General features: G+C 55.0%; 1 protein-coding gene across 1 annotated transcript in view; it reads right to left on the bottom strand.

The window, feature by feature from the left end:
- Nucleotides 1-2,579: 2,579 nt before the first annotated feature.
- SLC9A1 (solute carrier family 9 member A1) overlaps nucleotides 2,580-17,990 on the bottom strand; it is a 46,657-nt gene continuing 31,246 nt past the window's right edge. The window contains exons 2-12 of the mRNA XM_053660555.1: nucleotides 15,759-16,219; nucleotides 12,528-12,778; nucleotides 11,445-11,662; nucleotides 10,239-10,441; nucleotides 8,008-8,097; nucleotides 7,518-7,588; nucleotides 7,225-7,398; nucleotides 6,840-6,954; nucleotides 6,585-6,686; nucleotides 5,217-5,289; nucleotides 2,580-4,681 (exon numbers count right to left, since the gene is read on the bottom strand). Coding sequence (XP_053516530.1) covers nucleotides 4,347-4,681; nucleotides 5,217-5,289; nucleotides 6,585-6,686; nucleotides 6,840-6,954; nucleotides 7,225-7,398; nucleotides 7,518-7,588; nucleotides 8,008-8,097; nucleotides 10,239-10,441; nucleotides 11,445-11,662; nucleotides 12,528-12,778; nucleotides 15,759-16,219 — 2,093 coding nt within the window. The 3' untranslated portion in view covers nucleotides 2,580-4,346. The remainder of the gene's footprint in view (nucleotides 4,682-5,216; nucleotides 5,290-6,584; nucleotides 6,687-6,839; nucleotides 6,955-7,224; nucleotides 7,399-7,517; nucleotides 7,589-8,007; nucleotides 8,098-10,238; nucleotides 10,442-11,444; nucleotides 11,663-12,527; nucleotides 12,779-15,758; nucleotides 16,220-17,990) is intronic.

Below are 17,990 nucleotides of genomic sequence, written 5' to 3'. Positions count from 1 at the left end.
AATGTGGCCCGTCGCTCAGAGCAGTTGACTGGACAGAACAGCATTACAGGGCCAGCTGGGAGACAACACCTACAAGGTTAGTTGTCCATGGGCGGGATGCGGTACATGCTTTCAATCAGTGGCCAATATACGGCTGCACCTCTCTCACAGCAGGAACACAGAGGCCCAAGAGCCACGGTGTAGAGGTGGGAGTGGCTCTTCTCACTGTTATTCCAAACGGCCTAATGCAGAGATTTTTGCTTTCCATCACAAGTTTGCATTCAGTGAGTCCGGAGTCCTCGGTGCCCAGAGGAGGAATATTTCCAGGGAACACAGATGTGGCTTCCTTAACTGGAAGATCTTCTTGATGGTTATTTTGAGCTTTGTATGTTGCTGAACCAAAAGGCAGAGAGGTTGTCAACTGTACCAGATAGGGTGACTAATCTTGGTGACGAGAAGGAAAATGCAGGCTGGGCAGGGAAGCTATGTCTGGCATCCAGGGTTTACTGGGCGCCTCGCAGATCTCCCATGTCCATTAATAACTGTCAGTGGGCACCTTGGCCACCTGACAATCCTAAGGTAAGGACCTGAGTTGCCCACAGATAAAGGTTTAGGACACCCCACCAAGTAGAGAACCTAATCAGATGAAGTGCTGGCAGCTGGTGAAAGGAACATGGGACAGAAGGAGGACTGACTCATGATTGCTGAGTTAGCACTTGGGACCAGATGGGGAAGGGGGCCGTGTCCTACAACAGGTTTTCATCATTTCCCCTGCTGTCTTGCTGAAAGAGCCCTAGAGACTATTGTTAGACTCAAGGTGAGGATGACTGAAAGCAAGGACGTGGTGAATATGACAAATAGGTGGTGATTGATGGGATTGTTTCCTCTGTTGGGAAGAATGTTTTTTTCCCCTTTCCATTAAAAAAATTGAGGTGAAACTCACATAACATAAAACGAAACATTTATAGTAAACAATCAGTGGCATTTAGTACCTTTGCAGAACTGCGCAACCATCACCACAACCTATTTCCAAATGTTTTTCATTGCCCGGAACTGAAATTCTGTAACCATCAGGCAACAGGGACATGAGTTTTTCATCTAAAGGGGAAGAATGCCCTGGCTGGTGTGGCTTTGTGGATTAAGTGCCAGTCTGCAAACCAAAAGGTCGCGGGTTCAATTCCCAGTCAGGGCACATGCCTGGGTTGCAGGCCAGGTCCCCAATGGAGGTGGTTCAAGAGGCAACCTATCAATGTATCCATTGCATATCGATGTTTCTCTCCCTCTTTCTCTCTCCCTTCCCCTCTCTCTAAAAATATTTTAAAAATAAATAAATGAAGGACAAGAAAGGATGGTGGGGGTATAAAAGAAATTGCTCTGCTTGGATAGCCTGTCTCCCCTCAAATCTGCTTCCCCCTTGCTCCATTTACTGGAAGCCTGAACTCAGTAAAGTCACTCGAATGCCTTTCCTTCTGGCTTTCAGCTGGGTTTGACCAAGGACAGGCACCAGCAGGGTCAGAGTCAGAATATTTATCTGACGGGTCCCTGCCTGGCAGGGACGGTGTCCTTTCCCTGTGGTAAAACTCTCCTTGCCTTTCAAGCCTAGGGGTTGGATGGCTTCCTGCAGTGTGAGCTCCCATCCCTGGTAGGTTCCCTTAACTCTACCCACACCCCTGTTACAATCCCTTAGTTGAAGGCTATTCAACATTCCTTAGAACATACCATCCAATTTCTTTGTGAGTCACCAATTGGTATAGCAATGGTGTGGTCCCCCCTACAGTCCTTCGGCAATGAATACTTCAGCTTTTGTGAATCAAACCAACTCCACGCAGAGGTCCCAGGCTGCACAAAGGATACGCTTTCCCGGACAAGCCAGGTTCCAAGGGTGCTGGGGCTGTGCGCCAAGGCCCCACTGCCCTCTGGTGGTCAGCTCCTGAAAACGCAGGAATCCAACTTTGGCTGAACTAAGCTCACAGGGAGCCCGCACTGTGCAAATAAGCCCACTTACACACCCCTGAGCACACATTTCATTTTCATTCAGGAGTTATTGTCTCCACCTTATAGGTGAGAACCTTTTCATCACCCTTTGGTTTGTATAAGCCAAAATCTTAACCTTAGACCGAAGGGCCCCTACTTTGCCTCCCCTCCTGTCGCCCTGACCCAGTCACGCGTCTTTCAGGTCCCAGGGGTGCTCACTGTGCAGCTCGCAGTTAGAATACTTGGGAACTCTCTGGAACCTTCTTCACCTGGTTAACCTCAGCTCATTCTCTAGTCCTCTCCTGGGATAGCACTTAGGAAAGTCTTCCTCACCACCCCCTCCCACCCCCAACTTTCATTCACTGTCATTTACACACATCAGGTTTCTCCGGGTCTGTAAGTATGACTAATGTTGCTGTTCCCTGGAGGCTGAGGGCAGCGGAGGGTAGAGAGCACTTTGCTTTGTGAACGGTTATACCCCTGGCGCCTGGCACGCAGTAATCGCGCACTAGCAGCTGACACAGATGGGGTGTTTTTCCACGCCAGCCATTGAGCCAAGTCCTTCAGGCCCCCAGGCCACCCTACTCCCCAAAGTCCCTGTTCCCAGGAAACAGCCCTCAACTCTATCAAAAACTCACATGGTTTTATTAGAATATGAAAAAATTTGGTTTCTTCTGTATAGGCGGCAGAGCAGCAGCAGCTGTGGTGGCTTCGAACATGGTTGTCCACGTCACCCTTGCAGTGGTGACTCCTGCCCAAACCAGCACTTGCATGGTGAGGGGGACAGATGAGCACCCACTGCCCAGTGCACTGGGAAGAGGGGTGCTCTGAGTATTGCACAATCCTGGGGGAGTGCCCTGGGGAGGACAGACACCAAGAGTCCTAAGCCTGGCCATGGGGGCATGGGAGTGGAAGTGTGTACCTGGGAGCAAAGGCTTCTGGGAGCCTAGCACTCTGCCCACCCACCAGCCCTGGCTGGGTGGGAGATGCCCAGGGGAGGTCTTCTTCCTTGAGGACTGGGCTCCACAGCAAGCTGGGTGCAGTGAACATTAGAGGGAGAAGTTCCCGGGACCAACAGAGGGGGCAAGAGAAAGAACAGGCCAGCAGGAACTGAGGGTCATGGCCAAGGGCAAAGAAGGCCCAGCAGGCCCGGCATCTGCGAGTCAGAGAACCATGATTGGGGTTAGGGTGTCACTTCTGAAATCAGAGCCTTGGGGCTACAGTTATGAGTCCAGGAGGCAGAGAACCGATTTGGGGGAGTTTAGGGAGACAGACCCAAACGAGGAGGGGTAATTCTTTGGAGTAGGAGGGCCAGAGCTTCATTCAGCTGGGGTTTTTCGAAATGATTTAAAAACAGGAATGGCCTCTGTGCAAAGAGATCATACATGGACGTGTGAACAACCAAAACAGATAAAAAGCCAGCACTTCCTGGAGCCCCAGTCAGTCCCTCCCCTGACAGCAGCCCCTGGAGGGCTCAGTGGTCCCCGCTGGAGCAATTTAAAAAGCTGAGTCCCATCCTGGTCCACAGAGACCCAGCTCCACATAGAGCAGCTCAGAGATGCAGCTCTGAGTCTGGGCATGTCGAGGTGGCCAGCCAGGATGACAGAGTGGCAGGAGGGTGGGGCTGCTGTGCGTCACCAATCCCTCTGCCCGTCAAATACCTGCCCCCCCTGCCCTGGCCAGCACGGCTCCATGGGCTGGAGCGTCTTCTGTAACCAAAAGGTCACTGGCTTGATTCCGGGTCAGGGCACGTGCCCAGGTTTCAGGCTCAATTCCGGGTTGGGATGGGCGCATGCAGCAGGCAGGAGGCAGCTTCGCCGTCTCTCTCTCCCCCTCCCTCCCTCGCTTCCTTCTCCCTCAAATAAGAAAATTAAAACCTTGAAAAAAATCTGCTCCCCCTAATAAAATAAAAACTTTAAAAAAATGTCTGTTCTCCTAGCCTTTCCCCTGTAAATGAAGAGCCTGGCCTGGGCCAAGAAAGGCCTGGGTTCCTTCGTTCCCAGATGGGACCAAGGCTGAGCCAGCGGCTCTTCGGTTAGAAACTAAGATTGGTTTGAATGAGGAGGGTGATGGAGAAGGAAGGGGGTCACCAAGCTCTGGGAAACTCAGAGAGGCCCCCCCTGGGGATGGGAGAGAGCCTGGCTAGGAAAGGGCAAAGTCTGCCTCACAGCCCAGCAGTTCTGCCAGAGGAGTTGGGAAGGCAGTTCTGGTGGAAGTGAAGGCGCTTCCCAGGAGGCAGGGCGAAGCCGTGCTGTGGTGGGCCCAGCTGCCATGCGGTCGGGGGAGGGGCAATCCAGGTCAGGAAGGACGAGGGGAGCCCCCCCAGCTCCTAGCAGCCCCTGCTCTGGTGGGAGAGTCTGTGGTGGGACAGGCACCGCCCACTGGCCGCAGCACTACTGCCCCTTGGGAATGAACGGCTCTCCCTCCCCAGGCTCAGGGTGGGGGCCTGGGTCACTGAGGCAGCGCTGTATCCTCTGGGAGCTGGGGCTGTCACTTGGCCCAGGGGTGAAAACATCGTCAGTGCCTGGGGAAGAGGGCTCCTTGGTCCTCATCACAATGCCCCCTTCATCGTCCTCATCTTCATTAGCCACTCTGGGGTCCCGGTTCAGCCCGAGGACCTTGCCCTTCAGCTCCTCATTCACCAGGTCCACAGACTCGGGTGACTGTGGGGAGGCTGGGTCGATGGTGATAACGGGCAAGTCGGCCTTCGGCTCATAAGCCAGTGGATCTGGGGACCAAGAGCAAGGCACGGGTTGGCTGCTGCCCGAGACCCTCAGCCCGTGCCAGCAGCTCCCACAGAGCCTCCTGAGCGGAGCAATGCTGGTAAGTCTGAGTCACTCCATGTGGACTTGAAGGGCCTTCACCAGTTTCTCTTCTCCGCAGGCTGAGGTCTCAGAGGTAGGACTGTGCTCCTCTCCTCAGACCAGGGGCTCCCATGGATGTTCCTCCTCAGACTAAGAATTAGGGCTCCTTCCGGAGGCGCCGCCGCCCAGGGACCCAGGCCTGAGAGAAGGCCTGCTCTGGTTTCCTCCCTCCGTGGCGATCCCAGTGGTGCAGACCCCTCCTGCCTCCCTGCCAGGCACCCAGCTCCCTCCGTCAGCCCCACGTGGAGCATCTCTGTCCCTGGGGAGGGCAGTGAAGGAGAGGCCTGTCCTCCCCACTGGCTCTGAGGCCAGTTCCTGTCGAGTCTTATCTCGAAGGGACAGTGGCAGCGGGCGCCCGGCTGCGAGGCCCCTCACCGGGCCCCCTGTGCCCTGCCTTACCTGAGCCGATGCGGGCCCGAGACATGGTGGGGGAGTCCAGTTTGTGGGCCGGCACTGTCAGGTAGTTGTTGATCTGACAGAGAAAGAGCAGACGGGCGTGAGCTCGGGCAGCCCCTCCGGGTGGCCCCGGTGGCTGGCGGCCACAGGCGTGTCTGGGGTGTGCTCCCTCTCGGGGGTTCCTCATCAGGCCGTGTCCCTGCCAGCTCTGCGGGGGCTCCTGAGGGCCTGGCCCAGGTCTCCGCAAGCCATGCACCTCCCAGGCGGCCCCGACACTTGTGCACTGCTCTGCCGCTCCCGTGGTGGCACTGCCCAGTCTCTAGCTCTGGCCACACCTGCCCCTGAGATGCAGGCCCACAAAGTCGACTCAGGCGTGGACACCTGGGTCCTAGACGGCCCCCAGGTATCTCAATGCGATGTGCTGAAAATACACTCAGTTTCCTATCTTCCCTCATAACCTGTTCCTTCCTTGGCACCCCTATCACAGCCACCACTCCCAGCTACCCCAGTCAGAAGGCTGGACATGACCCCTGACACCTCTTCCCCTTCCCTCAATCCCACCTCAAACGGGTGACCAAATCCTGTGAGTTCCACCTCTTAAATGTCCCTTGAATCTACCCACTCCTTTCTACCTCTCCCTGCCACCCCCATTGTCCAGGCTGCCCCCACCCCTTCCCGTCCTCCCTCGCTCAGCACCCTTCACAGCCCTCCGTGCCTGCAGAATAAAACCCGAACCCTTACACCATTAACAATCTTCCCTTGAAAGCTGAACCCTCTGTTTCTAGAACGGGCCACATCCTGAGACTGGGAACTCAGGCAGGTTTTTCCTTCTGCCTGGACCTCCCTCTCCCCACACTCCCTTCACCGTGGCTCTGACTCCTAAGCTTACCCTGATCCCATCCCTGTTCAAGGTATTTGGGGTCCCTTGCACATTGTGTCTTGCAAGGGTCACTGTATGAGAATCTCTCTAAAGGAGGGATTGGGCTGATTCACCTGGATTCATAAAGGCTTAGCACTTAGGGACCACTCAACGAATGTTCCATGAATAAATGAATGGGATGAATGTGTGCCTTGTTTTGTGATTTTGGGTGGCTCTCTTTCCCAGTGGGTGTTAGTCTTCTCAGAAGAAAATGAGAGTCACATGGAGGCTCTTCCTAGGGAGATGCCTGAGGGCATGATGAGGAGTCTGGCCTCTTCACTGCTTTCAGCGGGGAGCAAGGCTTTCTGAAAGCTGAGCTAGGGGTTAGCTTTCGGAACAGGTGGAGGAGACTGAAAAGACAGATGGGAGTGTTCTATCTGCAAAAGGGCTTGGTGGTGCGGGAAGAGGAAGAACCCAGAGAAAGGAAGGAGCCACTCCCGTCCAGGACATACCTTCTGTTCCAGTTGCCGGGCCTTCTGTCTCCGGAGCAGCATCTGGTTCCAAGCCTCCTCGTAGGGGTCTGCCACCAGGGTGTGTCTGTTGTAAGACCGCAGCTGTGGGAGGAGCAGCTGTCAGGCAGGGCAGGACCCAGAGGCTGGGCCTGGAGGGGCTGGGGCAGATCTGGACACGTGTGGGGCCGGGTTGGGGCACACGGGGCAGAGGGGCTCCTGTCCTGTAGGGGAGCTGGGCAGGGAGCAGCCCCTCACCCGCTGCCTGGTCTTCTGTAAGTTGTTCCTTAGGATTTTGCGAATCTCCTCTTCCTTGTCCTTGGAAAGTGCAGGCAGGATGCGCTCGGCAGGCAGGGACTTGGGGTGGATGTTCCTGGGACAACACAACACAGGTTAGGTCCCCAAGGAAGTTCCTGTGATCCTGGAGCCCTCTGGGCTGGGCCGGAGGGAAGTCATTTTGGGGATGGCCTGGGTGGGTAAAGCCTCAGGTCCTCAGTGTGGTTCTGCAGTTCTCATCAGCCCTCACAGGATGACAGAGGGGCCATGCTCACTACCCGCCCCCCCCAGGTGGCCTGCTCCAGGTTGGTGTTGAGGGATTAGCGTGTGGGTGCAGGAACTGCCAGGGTTGGCCATTAGCACTCACTGCATGGAGACGGTGGAGACAGCCGAGGGGATCTTGCCCATGCCTCCACTTTCCACCAGCTCAATGGCCTGCTTCATCTCCATCTTGTGGTAGAAGGCGATGAGCTGGGGCTCCTTAGAGCGCTCCCCAGCTATCAGACACTTCTTTACATACTTCTTGTTAAACCGGTTGAGCCTGGTGGGGAAAGGGAAAACGTGGATGGAGCCAGCTCCTAGGGGTGGGGAGACACCCAGGCCCTGGGAGACCCTTACCTGCCCTTCCCCACCCACCTGCCCACCAGGCCTGCCACCTACTTGTCCTTCCAGTGGTGGTGGCCATAGTGGCCACAGATGTCCTCGATGCCTGTCAGAAGGTGGTCCAGGAACTGAAACGGGCCCAGGGCCAGGTCAAGCCTCACTACTGGGCTCCTTCCCTACCAAGACTTCTGAATAGGCCCCCCACCTTCAAACCTAGTGCTGCTCTGCTCAGACAGACCAACCCTGTAATTCCAGGAGCAGCCAGGAGGTGGCGCCATTACCTCAGTCATCCTGAACCCCAGTGGCTCCTCAACCACTGCCACTGGGGCATGGCTACCTCCCTTCTCCAAACCCATCTATGCCTGATGCCCCCACCTCAGGCTCCCAGCTGTTCATACCACATCTCCCTATGACAAGACTTGGTGACCTCAGGAGGCTTAAAGACCACCCAGTCCTGGGACAAGGGAGAAGGGGCTGACTGAGGGCGTGGATGCAAGCCCTAGCTGCTCCCCGAGACTTCTGCAACCTAGGGCCTAGCTTCCGGTACCTGAGTGTGGATCTCCTCATTGATAGAGCGCTTAGTTTCTTGCTTTTTCTTCACAGCCAGCAGGTCTACCAGGGGCCGAATGGTCATACCCTAAGGAGCAGGCAGGTGTCAGCCCTGTAGTTCTCCTACCCTAGCAAGGAGGTCATGGGGCCTCCCCCCTAATCCCTGGGGCCTGAGGCTGGGATGCCCTCTTCTCTGAGGCCCCCAATCTCTTAACCTCCATGCTAGCACTTCTATAAAGGCAGGTCCCCAAGACCTGCTCTTCCTGAAGACAGCCAGAGGTCTGAGGGCCTATCCAGCCAAATGACTCACACTGGTCATCTAGCACAGGTCAGGGATCAAGGGCCTGGATTTAAGTGTGAGCTCCACCACAGGCATATTCTGTAGCCCTAAGGAAGTCAGGCCTGGGTAATAGGGAGAACTGCCCCGTAGGACTGTGACCAAGGGGCACCTGATAATGGCAGCACCAGCTAATTGCACAATTACCATGTGCCAGAGCCAGCTGCATTTCACTCGTTTTAGCCCTTTAACACTTACAACAACCATAAGTAGGTCCTTTTATTGTCCCATTATACAGATAAGGAAACTGAAGTTCAGAGAGGTTACGTAAGTGCCTAAGGTCTCAAAGAGCTGGATTCACACTCAGGCAGGGAGAGCCCTACTGTTCAGTGCCACTTCGTTGAAAAAGGACTTGGTAAACCATCAGCATATACAACTACAAAGTCAAGGTGATCAAATATTTCTGAGATGGAAGCTGCACAAGAAGAAAAAAGAGGCAGCAGCCCCCTTTCCTTTTAAAGGACAGAAAATAAGTCCAGCCCCAAGAAATTTCCTCTACATTCTTTTCTCCTGAGAAGGCAATAATGTTCGCAAGGATGAGTGTCAAAGAAAGACGGAGGGGACAGTAGGGATGGTAGAGAAACGAGGCCCAGACTGAGTGTTTCCTTTCTTGCCCAAGGTCACAGATCAAGCAGGGTGGGACTTACACAATCCCAGGCTGGGCTTCCTTGGTGACTACCGGGGGTCGGGGTGGGCTCTCGGCTGAGCCTGGGTCATGCAAATGCACAGAAATCACTGGCAAGCAAGCTGGAAGGATCCTTCAGGATCATCTAGTCCAGTCCCCTCACTTTAAAGATGGGAAACTGAGACCCAGAGACGGGAGGAGGGTATCTCCCAGGGTCACAAGACAGCAGCAGAGCCTGGGTTGACTCCAGACCTCCTGCTGCCTGGCTCAGCCAACTTTCCTGTTCCCTGTGTTGTGCTATTATTCCCATTTTACAGATGTACAAACTGAGATCCCAAAATATTAAATCACTTTCCTAAAGCCCTCCAATGAGCATTGATTGTGGGCCGGCTGACTGCACCCTATTTCTCTCACTCTAGTTTCCTAAGTTAGGCAGCACTCTGGCTCCTTTACATTCTGATTGGTCATCGCAGTGGCTCACTGTCACAATCCCCTCTTGCCCTGGCTGGGCAGCTCAGCTGGTTAGAGCATTGTCCCAATATGCCAAGATTGCAGGTTCGATCCCCAATCAGAGCACATACAAGAATCAACCCATGGCCCTGCCGTTTCTCAGTCAGGGCACATGCCTGGGTTTTGGGCTAGGTTCCCAGTAGGGGGAGCACAAGAAGCAATGACACATTGATGTTTCTCTCCCCTTCTCCCTTCCTTCCCCTCTGCCTAAAAATAAATTTTAAAAATCTTTAAAAAGCATTAAAAAAAGAATCAGCCCATGAATGCATAAATAAGAGGAACAACAAAACAACACATTACTGTTTCTCTCTCTCTCCCCTTCTCTCTAAAATCAATAAATTAAAAGAATATTTTTAAAGATTTTATTTATTTATCTTTAGAGGGGAAAGGAAGGAGAGAGGGAGAGAAATATCAATGTATGGTTGCCTTTTGTGTGTCCCCTGCTGGGAACTGGCCTGCAACCCAGGCACGTGCCCTGACTGGGAATCGAACTGTGGTTGCTTGGTTCCCAGGCCCGCACTCAATCCACTGAGCTACACCAGCCAGGGCTAAAAGAATATTTTTAATATCACAATTTCCTCTTAACAACTGAGGAAACTGAGGCCCAGAAAAGGGGAGTGGCCTGCCCAATGTTGTGCAGCCCAAGTTTTGGTCGAGCTGGGACTAGACCCCATGGCCCCCTCTTGGATCACAGGCTTCCTTTTTCCAGTGGCAGAGTCAGGGTCCCCAGGCAGGGCTGCCCCACCCTGTCCAGCACCTGCACAAAAACAGTGAAGAAGATGACGGTGATGATGGCAGTGAGGAACAGGTCGCACATGGGGAAGTGCTTCTTGTCCAGAAGGTAGCCCAGAGAGAAGGCGATGGCCCCTCGCAGGCCACCGTAGGCGATGATGAACTGGTCCTTGGGTGTCAGCTTTACAATGCGGAACTTGTTGATGAACCAGGTCAGGCCCAGCACACCTGCCAGGGAGGAGGGGGAAGAGGGGTCAGGCCACCCCCAAACCCCCCTGGCTCCTGCACTAGGGACTTCTCTGTCTGGAGGAAGCCTCTATGATAAGCCCATGCAGCTCACTCATGTTCTGGGTCCCTCAGCCCGGGGTGCTCTGAATCCCTCAATCCAGGAGACGGGTGGATCCTTAAGGGGACCCCCGACCTGGATGTACTTTAGAGGCATCACAGAGGCCTCCAGTGGCCACAGGGTGGGAGGATGATCAGGAAAGAGATGAGATGGGGCGACGCTCACTGAGTAAATAGGATGGGTACATGGGGTCTACTTTTCTCCGACTGGAAATTTCCTGTAATGCGAAGTTAAAAATGCAGAGGCATGGGTGTAACTTCAATGGTCAGAACAGAATCTACGGGGCACAAAGCCCCGGATTAAGGGGATTTTTAAAAAGCACACTAAGGAATTGTGACACCCAGTCAGGCTGAGGACCACAGACCTAACCACAGACAGGAGGCAGTGAGGTCCAGAGAGGGGGAGGCACTGAGGTGAGATGTGTCTGTAAAGCGTAAGCAGGGTCCAAGAACACAAGGCCTGGTCCTTCGCGCAGACCAGGAGGCAGAACAGGTTTGGAGGAGCTGCCTGCAGCTTTGCAAGTGCTAAAGTCACCCGTGCCATGGGACAGCATGGAACACTCGCAGACCTGGGCTGTGGGGACCTCCGTCCCTTCCTCAGGCCTGACAGGCCCCGAACCACAGGGTCCCTAAGGCCCCTCCACTCTGACACACTGTGACTGACTCATGAGAATGGGCTTCTCTCCCCTCAAGGGGCCGGCACTTGGCATTGTGGAGACGAGGACCAAGGAAGCCCTTGCTGTTCGGCTGTGCTGGGAGCAGCCAGGCTCCACACAACCCACCACACACACATACACACACACACACACACGTGAACACACAGCGCCCACCCGCCCCAGCCCTCCACTCCCACACACCTCCCCTGGCTCAGGCCCGGGGACCTCACCCAGCACGCGGGCAATGAGGCAGAAGAGCAGGGTGCTGATGACAAAGGTCCAGTTCCAGTGGTGGGAGCCAGCCACAGTGGAGACTCCCAGGAAGATGAAGATGAGGGTCTCACTGACACTGCTCCACATCTTCAGAAAATACTTGATGGTCGTGTGGGACTTGTGGGAGATGTTGGCCTCCACGTAGGGGCGCATCACCACTCCCGAGGCAATGAGTCTGGGGTCAAGGGAGGCAGGGTGCCGGGTTCAGAGTTGAGCTGCACCTTCCCAGAGCCAACCCCCCTTCCCCACCCCACCGCCACCGCCCCCACTGCCAGGGAGGCTGCCATTCACTGGGCTCTGCTTATGGGCTTTCCACACCTGTTCTCACTGAAGCCTCTCGCTCAACAGATATATTCTTGTATTTTTCAGATGAGGGAAAATAAAGTCACCTGCCCACTGTCATGCTGCTGGTGAGGGACAGAACTAAGACACAAGCTAAGGTCAGGCCAGCTCCAAAGCTTGTGCCTAACAGGAAATCAATTACACATGTCCGTGGCCTAGGGTTTATCCCCCCCAGCCCCAAGTGTGGTGTCCCCTTAATGCATGAGGGTCCCCACAGGGAGCAGCCTGGAGCCCACGCCTGGGCTCCGCTGGCCCGGCTTTCTCACCGTCATCCAGAACCCCCCGGTCCAGCCCACCTCTGCACTTCCCGAGTCCGTCCCTATGGGAACACCTCTGCACCTCACTGTCTCCGATTTCACCACCCAGCTGAGGGCTCAGGACTCCTCACTCCAATGGAAGCCTCCAGCCTCCAGCCTCCAGCCTCCTTGCTGGGGCTGCTGAGGGGAATAGTGATCACGAGTGCCTGTGTCCAGCCCAATCCAAGGGGCCCCCTTTGAGACAAATGAAGGAAAGAAGTAGCAAGGCTAGACTTCCCAGAACTTTAAACTCAGGGCTTCCAGGCGTCGGCCTGGGGCCTGGGACATGGAGCTTGGGTCTCCTCCCTGAAGTTGCAGGCTGGGCCCAGGAGAGCTCCCTCGTGACCCTACAAGCCCAGGGAATGCAAGTGGGTGGCCTCCCCGAGTTAAGCCCAGACTCACGCCATGATGCCGGACAGGTGGAAGAGCTCGGCTGACAGGTAGGCCATGTAGCTGTAGAGGAAGACGAAGAGCGGCTCGATGACACGAATGTGGGAAGTGAACCGGGATGTGAAGGCTGCGATGACCCCGTAGACCACGCCCACAAAGACCCCGCCCAGGGACACCACGAAGAAGCTCAGGAAGCCGAGGACGATGTCCACGATGCCCACGCGGTCATAGCTGGCAAACTCCTCAAAGAGGTGATACAGAACCTGGGGAAGGTGTGCAGGCCGGTTGGTAGGAGAGCAGGTCCTGCCCCAAGGCTCCCTTGGGTCAGACCAGGGTATCCTGTCCCCTTCAATGACCACAGCCACAAGAGGAGTCCACATGGTAACGGAGAAACCCTAGTGCCGAACAGGTGCTCAGAACCACTGGCCAGAGGGTCCTGCGTGGGCCCCATGGGACCATGCTGGGTATGAGCACAGGTGCTGAGACCGGCCGGCCTGGGCTGGAATTCTGGCTCTGCCGCTTCCTAGTGTACGTGTGGGGCAAAGTACTCAATCTCTCTGTGCTAGCCTACCCGTCCACAGAGATGGCGCAGCGGTGCCAACCCTACAGGGCTGTAGCAAGGACCAAATTAGCTGGTGAAGGCAGATCACCAAGAACGGCGCCTGTGACTGTGCTGGCTACGACGGGCACCACTCCACCCGCCTCTCCCACGGTCTGATCTGGGGCAAGTCATGTCCCTCCTTCAGCACAAAGAAGGGACAGTTCAGACACTGAACTCCAACAGGACTTCTTAGCCTCTGGCACTCTGAAAATACGTAAGGCCAGGCCATACGCTACTTGGAATCTCTGGAGGTAGGCCCTGGAAATCTCTGTTCAACAAGTCCCCCAGGTGGCTGCAAGGAACAGCCAAGTTCACATGCTATGGAACGAGAGGCTCTGTAAGACTCCCCCAGCCCCGGGACTGAGAAATAAACAGTCACTCTAACACTATCGTCAGACATCTAAGCAGCACTACAGACACTGTAGGGCCCTTTGACGATGGTCATCTGCTCGACACACAAGAGCCCTATGAGGTAGGTGGGCCGAGGAAGCCCGCTCCCTCGCTGACTGTAACTGAGGCTCAGAGAGGTGAAGTGACTCGCCAGGGGGCCCCGGCCCAGGAGCAGCAAAACTGGGCCCAGAACGTGCTCCCTGACAGAAGTTGGCAGGGTGTCCCTGGAAGGCGCAGCTTTGCGGTTCTTCCCCCTCTTAGGTGCTGGCACCCCAGCCTATCCCTAGACAGCTCTGCCAGGAAACCAGCCGGGAAGTTCCCAGGCATGGGGGATGCTGAGGATTCCTGAGAGGGGACCTTCCAAAGCTCCCAGTACCTGGGCAGCACCTCAAGGCAGGGAGAGGGGGGTGGGGGAGGTGACTTGCTCTGAGGCCACACAGCTCTGAGGCAGCCTTCAGGTTTACTGTCCGGGAGACGAGGCACTCACATCACACCCTGAGCTCCTGAAAGGGCCTGAACTGGGGGACAGGGCAGGATAGCAGCAGCTGCAGGTGTGTTCTCAGCCCTGGGCTACCTAAACTCACTTCTGGCCTAAAAAGATTCATGGGTCCTCAGGGTTCGCCACCTGGGCCAGCGGGGCAGGCAGAGGACGGGTGCTCCTTTCCGACCTGGCATTACTGTCACTGGGACTGGGGAGGTGGTGTAGCACAGTGGAAGCATCAGACTGTGTAGCTCTGAGCCCTGTCCACATCACTTATCAGAGAACGTGACCTTGGGTGAGTGAACCTCTCAGTGCCAAAGTTTCCTCATTTTAGAAAAATGGGAATAACAAGAGTGCCCACCTCACAGAGTTTCTGGGCAGATTAGAGGAGGCAACACATAGTTCTGACAGGAAGTGCTCGATGAACACCAGTGATTACTACCACCACTGCCACTGCTGTGGTGAGGCGTGGCCATGGCCCACGGTGGTCGGAGTGAGGTGCCCACTTAACACACCATGTCCAGCTGCCCTCGGTAGTGTCAACCCAAAGGCCAGATCCAACAGGAGGACTTCATCTGGCACCCAGTGGTTTCAGACATTAGTGAGTGTGACTCCTGTATGAACCCTAGAAGGACGCAGGCTAAGTACCGCAACCCGTTACAATGGGGAAACTGAGGCTCGTGTGGAAGCCCTGGACAAGGGGGGTGCTAAGAGGCCCGGACTGAGGCCTGCCCGTTCAAGCCAGGTTGCTGCTCAATCAGCCTCATGAGGAGCCCGTGAAGGTGGGGGTGGGGAAGAAGCGGAAGCCAGGGCTGTTGGCAGCCGACCACCACTGGCGGTCTCTTCTCTGAGGGGCAGCTTCCTGAGGGCCTGCGGGTGGAGAAGAGGGATTGCACGTGCGAGCAGGCGCTGGGGGTGCACACATGTCCTTGTGTTTTCCTGTGTGTGCAGCTGCTGGGGGTCCAGCTGGGAGGCGGAGGGGGATGTTTTCACAACACACGTATCTGCTTCCTGAGGAAACCGCTGGGAGGACGGACATGTGCAAGCACACATGCAGAGCTGCCGTGTGCGGACCCTGCTCTGGGGCCCTACTCAGGGTCCTGCCCTGTCCTCACTAGACCCTGGGAGGAAGGCACTAAATCCTCTGCCACTTTGCAGCTGTCAAGGTGAGGCCAAGAGAGGTATAGTCACTTGCTTAAGGTCATACAGGAAGCAAGTGGCCAACCCAGACTAACCCAGTTTACTCAATCACATTCTGGAGGTTTGGGGGGCAAGGTTCCTTCCACAACTGCTGCCCCAGGACTCGGCACAAACCAAGCTCCAACTTAGAGACACAGCTGACATGAAAGGTGGAACACCCGTTCCAGACTAACCAGTCTGTAAAGGGCGAACTGAGGTAGAAAGCAGATAAACCATTTAACCAAGATCCTATCCCGATCCAAGTCAGGGATGGAGCACGTGCCCTGGTGAGGTCAAGAACTCAGGCCACGAAGTCAGACCTGGCTTCTAACCTTGGTCCGACTCAAGCAAGTTATTTCACTTCTTTGGGTCTAGACCCTCCTCTACGAAGTGGAATACTAAGCACCCCCCAAGGCTGCCATGAGGATGAAATAAAATCACCCATGTTTCATGCTCAGTGTGATGCACACAGTGAGCAGGAGTGGACATTTGCCGTTGTGTTACTATTATTGGCAGGCAGACGTGGGTCACCCTGGACTTGGATTCGGGTCTGTGTCCTGTGTGTACATGCATGTGGTCCCCAACCCCTCACCACAGTGACGGCGTCATTGAGCAGGGACTCCCCAAAGACGAGGATATGCAGCAGCTCGTTGATGTGAATTTCCTCAAAGACGGCCAGCACAGCCACGGGGTCCACGGCCGAGATGATGCTGCCGAAGAGCAGGTTGTCCAGGAGGCCGATGTTGTTGATCTGCTCGCCACCCACCAGGCACACGGCGTACATGAGGCCGCCCAGGAAGAAGGCGTTCCACAGCGTGCCCACCACGGCGAAGATCAGGATGGTGCCCAGGTTCTCTGTGAACTGCCGCAGCGGCAGGAAGTAGCCTGCATCCAGGATGATGGGAGGCAGCAGGAAGAGGAAGAAGACCTCCGACTGCAGGAAGGGGGGTGTCTCACCCACGCCCTTGATCAGGCCCCCGACCAGCAGCCCCACCACAATCAGCAGGCAGCTCTCCGGGACGATGCTCGAGATCGTGGGAATCACATGGAAACCTGAGGAGGGCGAGAGAATGGAGGCTGTGGGCTCCTGGGAAGCCAGAACAGGAGGCCGGGGACCGGGCCGGGGATGAGGAAAGGAGCTGGAGAGAAGGGCACAGGCTTGGTCTCGGGGCTGCTCTGTTAACTCTCTAACCTCAGCTTCCTCACTGTAAAATAGAAGTGATAATACCACCGGATTCACAGGGTTGCTGTATAAGCTAAGTGACAATGTCTTTAAAGTGCTTTTTTCAAAGGATATACAGATGCTATCTCTGTCTATCACAAAATAGCAGAAAGCAGCAGCTCTGTATGCCTCCAAAAGGCAGAAATGACATATCCATCACTGAGGCTCCAAGTACCCAAGGGTGTTACCTATACCTGAACCCAAGCCATCTCTCATTCCAGGAACAACTTCAAGGAGGCAGATGTGAGCTCAAGACCAGGGATAACATTCTAACAATTCTCAGACAGGGAAGATAGTGAGTTCCCCGTCACGAAGGTGTTTAAGCAGAAGGCAGACCACAGGTTGGTGAAGAAGTGACACAGGAGATAGAAGGAAGCACAGAAAAATCAAAGAATATCAGTGCAGGATGGAGTTTGGGGTTCATACCACCTGGGGTCTGCAAACCCACAGAATGCATGGAGCGATCTCCAATCTCAGACTTGCATGCTTTCCTGCCAGGCCGAGAGAGCTGCTTAGAAGGCCAACAGCAATCAATCATTTTTCATGTGAGACAAAACCTACTTGTCCCCCTATTTCTAGCCCAATTTCACCTACTTTAAAGATGGGGGCAACTGAGGCTCAAAAAAGAGAAAAGACTTGTCCAAGGTCACAACAGGAAATCAGTAGCAGAACCAGAACAGACTCTAAGGGCATACCTCCCAGCTCCCATAAAATTTCCAGTTCTGTACATCAACCCTCCCAGTCCTCTCTCCTTATCAAGGACTGAACATGCCCCTCAGCCTGAGACCCACCATCCATCTTCCCAAGGCAGGTCCTGGCCAGCAGCAGCAGCAGCAGGCTACTGCACAGCGGCCCACCTTGGGGCTTTAAATCCAGAGCTGGGAGGCAGCAAAAGTCCCCTTCAGAGAAAGCTTCTCTCAATGCTAGGTTTGGCTCCAAGTTCCCTTTGAGTTTTTTAGTGTTTTTTTTTGGTGGGGAGGTGGGTGAAGGCCTGGGCATCTCTCTGCATGTTGAGTACCATAACCCCCAGGATCAGCTTGGTTAAGAGGGTAAGGCACTTTGCTCAGGTGGACGTTCCTGCTTTCCTCCTGTCCCTGTAAGCTCTGAGCAGGCAGATTCCGTATCTGTTGATGATTATATTGCCAGGGCTGGGGAAACAGTAGGTGCTCAACACGTATCTGATCTGAAAATGCAGAGGGCTGGGCCATTGGCTACGTGACTCCCAACAGCCAATCTGACCAGGTCTCTGCTCTCACTACGCCTGATCTCCTTTTGGGGAAGGACGAACATGCCTCCCCTTGTCCAAAGCTCCTCCTACTCTCAGGTACTGATCTGGAAAGTGTCAGAATAGCTACAAGTCAAGACTCACACTTGAAATAGTATCTAGGCCCAGAACCTTGGCACAGTGCCAAGCACCCAGGAGACACATGTTGGGGGCGGGGTGAAAAAACACATCTCCATTCTAGGCCAGGAGAGGACCCCAAAGCCATCATGCACATTCTCCTGACTTCAAAACAGACCTGACCAAGTCACCTCTTTGGCTGAAAAGTCCCCCAGTCTTTGTAGTGCCCACCAGTAAACCCCTATGTTCACATGGCTGGT

Source organism: Artibeus jamaicensis, unplaced genomic scaffold (assembly GCF_021234435.1).
Source record: "Artibeus jamaicensis isolate MK-2021 breed Jamaican fruit bat unplaced genomic scaffold, CSHL_Jam_final scaffold_847, whole genome shotgun sequence".
In the NCBI taxonomy this organism is placed as follows: Eukaryota; Metazoa; Chordata; class Mammalia; order Chiroptera; family Phyllostomidae; genus Artibeus; species Artibeus jamaicensis.
Note: the sequence above shows the minus strand (reverse complement) of the source record. Positions and strands in the feature narration are given on the sequence as shown.